General features: G+C 35.4%; 1 protein-coding gene across 28 annotated transcripts in view; it reads left to right on the top strand.

Moving 5' to 3' along the window:
- Nucleotides 1-7,500, top strand: part of LOC113820661 (sex-lethal homolog) — a 122,185-nt gene that overhangs the window by 27,749 nt on the left and 86,936 nt on the right. For 18 of the 28 annotated variants that reach the window (XR_011398312.1, XR_011398311.1, XR_011398310.1 and 15 more), the window contains exons 1-2: nt 3,209-3,490; nt 5,898-6,092. Coding sequence is in view for 24 of the 28 variants with exons in the window: in XM_070117851.1 (XP_069973952.1) it covers nt 5,925-6,092 (168 nt within the window). In the remaining 4 variants the exon portion in view is untranslated. Of the gene's footprint in view, nt 1-3,208; nt 3,491-3,639; nt 3,930-5,897; nt 6,093-7,500 lie in introns of those variants that run through there. The other 10 variants (XM_070117852.1, XM_070117849.1, XM_070117835.1 and 7 more) reach the window with 4 other exon arrangements.

Below are 7,500 nucleotides of genomic sequence, written 5' to 3'. Positions count from 1 at the left end.
GAAATAAAAATATTTTTCCTGCTAACTTCAAACACAAAAGAAAGGAGAATATTGTTATTATTTTGATTTAAAAAAAATGTACATTATCAATGCGTTAAACTGAATATTTTCTTTTATTTCTCCTGCTAACTCGAACACAAAAGAAAGGAGAATATTGTTATTATTTTAATTTAAAAAAAAAGTACATTATCAAAGCGTTAAACTGAATATTTTCCTTTATTTGAATGTTACTGTTTTGATTAAAAAAAAAAAAGTACATTGTCAATGAGTTAAACTGTATATTTTCTTTTATTTGAATTTATTTTGTGCCCGGCCCCCCTTGGGAGGTTGAACCGTATCTTGTTTGAAGTTTGTAACTGTTTACTTATATTGAGAGGATGGTGATGATGATAATGGTGGTTATGGTGATGATAATGGTGGTTATGGTGATCATGATGGTGGTTATGGTGATGATGGTGGTTATGGTGGTGATGATGGTTAGGATCATGATGGTGGTTATGGTGATGGTGGTGATAATGGTGGTTATGGTGTTGATAGTGATGATGGTGATGATGATGGTTATGGTGATTGATGATTATGGTTATGGTGATGATGGTTATGGTGGCGATGATGATGATAATGGTGATGATGGTGGTGGAGATAGTGATGATCATGATGGTAGTGGTTATGGTGGTGATGATGATGGTGGTGGTGAGTGTGATGATGGTGAAGATGATGGTAATGATGATGATGAATCGTGTTGATAATAGTAATAGTAATAATAATGATAATGGTAGTGATGATAACAATAACAATAGTGATAATGATAATGACAGTAGTAATGATAATGATGATGATAATGATGATAATAATGATGATGATGATGATGGAAATGGTGATGATGATAAAGATAATGAAGATGGTGGTGATAGTGATGCTGATGATGATGGTGATGATAACAATAATGATGATAATAGTAGTAATGGTAATGATAACAACAATTATAATCATAATGATAGTAACAATGATGATAATGATAGCAATAACAACAATACTGGTGATGATGATGATGATAATGGTAATAATGATAATAATAATAATAATGATAATGATAATAATGATAATGATAATAACAATCATGATGATAATGATAATGATAATAATAATAATAATAATAATAATAATAATAATAATAATAATAATAATAATAAAAATAATAACAACAAAAGGATAATAGTGACGATAATAATGATAAAGATACTATTACTAATAATAATGGTAATGATAATAACAATAGTAATGACAATGACAATAAGGATTATGATAATCATGACAATAAGAACAATAACAAAGATGGTAACAATGATGATGATAATAATGATAATAATGATAATGGCATTGACAATAATATCATTAATAGCAGCAGTAGTAGTAATAGTAAGTATAATAATAATAATAATAATAATAATAATAATAATAATAATAATAATAATAACAATAGTAATAGTGTATGGAATAGTAATGAAGAATATCAATAATGGGCATAATAATCAAAATAATAATAATAACGATTATGATAATAATCACAATGATAAAAGCAATGATGATAAATGATGATGAGGATAATAATAATGATAATAATGATAATGAAAATAATAATGACAATAACAATAATGAATATGACGGTAATAACAAGATAATGATAATAGCCATAATGATAGGAGTAATAAAAGATTATGATCTTATAGAAATCATACTAATAAAGTATTGATAAATAATGATGATGATAATAATACTAATAATGATAATGATAATAATAACGATAATGATAATGATAATGATAATAATGATGGTGATGATAATATTGGCAATGATAATAATGAATAATATTACTAACAAATAACACTAATGATAACAACAATGATAATGATGTTGATAATGCTGCAAATGATAAAAATGATAATGATCAAAAGAAAGTTCATAATGAAGATAACAACAAAAATGATAACATATAATAATATTAACAGCTGACAATAGCAACACTGATGATCATGTAAACATAATTATTCCAATGATTTTATTAACGATTATGATATGATGTTATCAATATCAATGATGAAACAGATATCAGCAAATAGAACTGCTATAATGATGATGATAATAGTTTCCTGCCAACTCTCTTTTTTCCCCATCAGTAAATTTACACAAATGATAAATGTGGCAACGTTTTTTACCATTTTTTTTTTGTCTTTGTTACTAATACTCAGGTAATATATACATAGGGGTTTGGTTATTCATTTTTCATCACCGTCATCCTCCTTCTGCACCAAAAACTTTAGAAATAATATTGCTTGATAGATATATTGCATAAATGACTTTGAGGAGGAACTGAACACGTTGTTCCTATGCTAACGAATCGGCCTTTTGGTCGTTAGTACGAGGGGGCATACGTGCAAAATTACCATATATATTTTTTTCCTTGCCAAAGTGTATAGTATATGAGACTAGAATTAAATCCACTGTAATGAAATATGAAAATGCGAATATGTTTAATTTGTTGTGATACTGAAAACAACGCCAAGAAATGTCTTCCTTTCTTTTAGGATCCGGCACTAATGCTATGAGGGATCGGGATGATAAATGCGATAAACGCCTAAAAATTGGTGGGTTCGGCTTTGGAAAATACTGTTTAATGATTTTAAGATATTAGATGTAAATGAAAAGGTTTCAATGCCAGAATTAAGGGTAAAGGAATCTGGCCGGACATCGGAGAACGAGAAACAAAGGGATGTTAAAATGGAAGAGTACAAGGACAAAGTCGGTGTGCCGCTGCTGGGCTTGGAGATAAGGACCATGAGGATAACGGGAAGCGTACTTTAATTCAAATTTAGTAAATCAGATTGAACAGATATTGAAGCAATCATATATTTGAAATTATGAGATGGTCAAATGTTGGCGTCATTGCGTATTAATTCCACAAAGGCGATTTTTATATGCATGTTAGCGGAGTTTAACGAAGTAGCTTTCAGTTGTTTTAGATGCCAGACTTTACTAACCTTTTGATTAAATGTTACTTATTATCAACGGTAAAACCTTAAATCCACATAAAATTAAACAATAATGAAAATTAAAACGAAAAAAACGTAGCTGAAATAACAAAAACCAGCCTTCTTTGAGATATTACCGAGAAAAAAAGACCCACGCGAAAAGGAAATTTAGAAACTCCCTCCTTCACCATTTTCTATGAAGAGCAGTGATGCCACGTCAAAATCGATAGCCATATTTAGACAAAATCCTTCCACCGGGGAGTCCAACAAACCACCAAGAAAAACCGAGAATCCACCCAGAATTGACAGAGCGTCGAAAACCGCGGATAAACGGAGCTCGCGGCGAAAATCGAGGAGCGAATTATCTGAGAGGTTGGCACGCGTGAGTCAATGTTTGTGTGCCCCACGCGCGTCCACCCGGCATCGCTCTCGCCTCCAAAAGCTACATGTTTTTGTTAATTTAGGCAAGTAAAACCGACTTTCTCTGCTCGGGTGTTGTGTGTGGATGCGGATATTTACCCTTGGACGAGGAGGGAGTGGCGGGGGAGGCGAAGAGAAGCGGCGGCGGTGCGGAAAGAGCGGAAAATAGGAGCTGGCGGGGGTTTTGAGGGAGTGGAGCTGCGCCGAAGCCTCGAGTCGGACGGGAATTTTCGTCTTGTTCTTTTTTCTCTTTTTTCTCCCTCTTCTCGCCTCCCTTCGCCCTCGCATTCGCTCTCGGCCTGCTCTTTCGCCTCTCTTTCGCGGGAATTCGCACTCTCCTCGCCTCCTGGCCCGTGGATTGAGGCTTTAAAGCGAGTTTTTCGCGTTTTTTTCTCTTTTTTTCCCCCTGGCTCGCGAGAGAAAGAGGGAGAGGGAGAACGAGTGATAAAGAGGGGGAATAGGCGAAAAAATTGGTGGAAAAAGGTGGTAATTCTCCCATTTTGTGTGTAATTTAGCAGCGTGGAAGCGAGTGTGTGAGATTTTGTGTTTGTCATTTCTTTGGCGTCCACGTGGGGCGGTTTTCTCGCTTTATCAGATTTTCTCTCATTTCCTTCCAAGTTGCATTTCCCTCTTCCTGTTCTCTGGAAATTTCTCTTAATTTCGGCATTTTTTGGAGCTAATTTTTGTGGTGATAGGTTTAGATAGGGTTTACAATTTTTTTTTTTTTTTATTTCTCCTTTATTTGTTCCTGTGTTTTATGGGTAGAAGGTTATTTATCTTTTTAATTAATTGTCAAGGTTTTTTGGTCGTGATTGCTGCGGAATTGAGAATTTCTGGGAGATCGTGTGACTTTTGGGCTCGATGTTCGGTACCGTAGTTCGTGTTTACGTCCCATTCCGCTAGTGAAGATCTGTTGCGTGAGGAGAATACGTACGCGATAGATTTGGTCTTCGGTTAATTGTCGCGCGGTTGGAAATTGGGATTTGTAAATTTTCCTAATTTGAAGTTTCGTATCAGAGTGAAGGTCATTGTCACTTATTTAATTATGTAGGAAAGTGGTACGCACAGTACAAATTAAGGTAAATCTGTGCGACACGTTTATAAATTTGCCACCAGCCTGCACATGTCAGTATTTTAGCAAAGATCAATGAAGTTTCGCCACGTAGATTAAACGATGATTAGGCTCGTAGACCTCCCAGGCAATACATCATCGAAAATGGAGCCAGTTTGAACTCTTGTCTCGTGTTGAATGTCTTAATAGGTTTGTTAGTCTTTCTGGATCCCGGGAGGTACGGGGGACGAGTTGAACGTTTGGGATGATGCCACTCGGTGGTTATAGTCGATTCCTCTCAGAGATCACTTAGGTTGAGCAGATTCAGATGGAACGCTGCGCATCATGAGAGATCCTAATATCAAAGGCTATTTTTTGGTTAGAAAATCTCCCCTTTATTCCCTTATGGCTCCAAACACTTCATTTTACGCTTGTTTCTCACTCGGGGACTCTGCACAGACTGTGAGTAAAGCAGACATTCGGACATGATGAATGAACAACCTATCATGTATTGCTTCATCTCGACCAACCAGCCAAAACATTCGCTTTAACTTGCTTGAGCTGGGGAGGATAGAATACCCCAAATGTTTATCCCATTGGTGATTAGAGCGCCAGATAATGCCAGTAAGGTTTTGCCCGTAGGTTATTTGAAGATAGTGTGGGGCGATTTACTGTCAAATGACGAACAAAGCCAAGGTCTGTCTCGCCAGGATGTTTATGGTGTGTTTATTGGGCTGTTTGAGGTGTGGAGGTCATCGGTACTGCAGGCTAAATTGTTCATATACGAGATAGCTTCTTTATTCGCAATTTTCAGAGGGAAGCAAATTCCAAAGCTATCCATGACAGTACAGTAGGCTTTTATGCATTAATAACTTTCTTGAATCAGATGTTCTGATTTTCCAGGCTTTTGACCTTTGGATTTGAGCCCTTAGTGGTCAAATGAGGAGCAATTTGGAGGACATCTTGTCTTTATAGGGGCAATTAATAGGCAAGGGTAGTTGGCATTTTATTTTTGATTTTGTGTGTGTGGGCGTGCGCGTGTGTGCATGCGAAATATTAACAGGACTTATCTTTCCACTGAAGTGAAGGCTCTTCCCCCCTCATGTCATATCCTTTATCTAATTTATTTACCAGCAAAACCATCCTTTTTTTATTTTTATTTTTATTTTTTTTATTATTTCAAAGCAGTGATCATTTGCACAAAGTATCCATTTTTTTTTTTTTTCAGTTCAGTATTATTGTTCATTACTTTTTTTTTTTTTTTCTTTTTTCTATCCTCAGAAATTTGTCTTACTTGAACACCCAAGACTCATCCCCATTCTTTTTGTTTCTCCCCTCTCCTCCTCTCCTCCTCCTCCACATCCTCCTTGTCCTCCCCATTCCTCTTTTTGTCCGTGCAGGTTAGGCTTGGGAAGAGGAAGTACACAATGAGTTTTGAGTCATCTAGCAGCCCCAGCTCAGCGCTTCCCGATGGGGAAACGCGAACAAACCTTATCATCAACTACCTGCCACAGACTCTCACCGACCAAGAGTTTTACAAGATATTTGTTGTTGTCGGGCCCATCAAAAACTGCCGCATTATGAAGGATTTAAAGGTATAGTGTATTCTGCTTCGGTCGTAGATAGAGCCGGGATCAGGTTTCTATCTATTTGTTTTTTCTTTAGTTTTCTTTCTTTTTTTTTCTTTTTTTCTTTAATGGGCCTTGTAGACAAGTAGAATGGAAAAGATGAAGGTAAGTTTGTTCACTTTTTTATCAATATTATTATCATGATAATGATGATGATGATGATTATGATTATTATTTTTATTAATTATTAGTAATGCAATTATTTATTATTTTTTTTATATTATCATTTTTGTTTTTTAATTTTTATGTTCCTGCATTCGATTGTGGCAGTCAGTTGCATGATCCCTCCTATATAATGGTATACAATCTTGTGATAAGGAGGAGGCATGATATGTTGTGATGAAGATATTGTTTTGATTATCGTGTAAAGTTAGTCATCAGTCGAGTATAGAGGAAAAGGTAAGACGGTTTTCACTGTTTACTGCTTAAGAACCCAGTTGGTTTGTACTGTACTTAGAGCCATGTATATCATCTAAGGGTATTAAGGGTAAGTTCATGTCAGTTATTTTATTATTATTATTTTTTTTCCCTCCCCCTCTTTCTGATTTAATATTTTTTTGAAGCCTTATTTTCTTGTTACTGTTTTACTTCTCTAGAACATATACAATCTTCCCATGGACCGTAATAAGAAAAAAAGTGGTGAATTCTTTGCCACAGGTGTTGCTTGCACTCGGCATATTAAAAAGTGATTTGCTGTGATAAGTACAGGAATGAAATTATTGATTGAAGACGAACACTCTCATGCCCTCCCCCATACATTCGTGCACATGCAGTCACGGACATATCATACACACCCACGCACACCCACTCATTCATTGATGTGGCTGTGCACATGCACACACACACACACAGACATTCTTCCTGGCTGACAGCAACTGAAATATGGTCATGTGTGAACTAGATTGATAAGGGCATTTGTGGTTCTTTGAAGATTGTATATGTTTATGTACTTTTTGCTACTTTATTTTAAGTCGAAGATACTTGGCAGCACATTGATACACTTTCTACGATACAGTAAAAAAAAAGGAAAAAATACAAATACAAATAAAATACCTGTGGTAATGCACTTGTGTCCTTACAAAAAAAACTCATATACACTGTTGTTGACATCTTCCTACATGCATGACAAGTAGAAAATAAAAGCAAGAGAGAGCTCTCGGCCACATACGTACATTCTTACCAACATGCGCATGTACAAACACACATACTCATACACACACACACTCATACACACACATACTCATACACACACATACTCATACACACACATACTCATACACACATACTCATACACACATACTCATACACACATACTCATACACACATACTCATACACACATACTCATACACACATACTCATACACACATACTCATA

The sequence above is a fragment of the Penaeus vannamei genome, chromosome 41, assembly GCF_042767895.1.
Source record: "Penaeus vannamei isolate JL-2024 chromosome 41, ASM4276789v1, whole genome shotgun sequence".
Lineage (NCBI taxonomy): Eukaryota > Metazoa > Arthropoda > Malacostraca > Decapoda > Penaeidae > Penaeus > Penaeus vannamei.
This window is presented reverse-complemented; position numbering and strand designations above follow the sequence as displayed.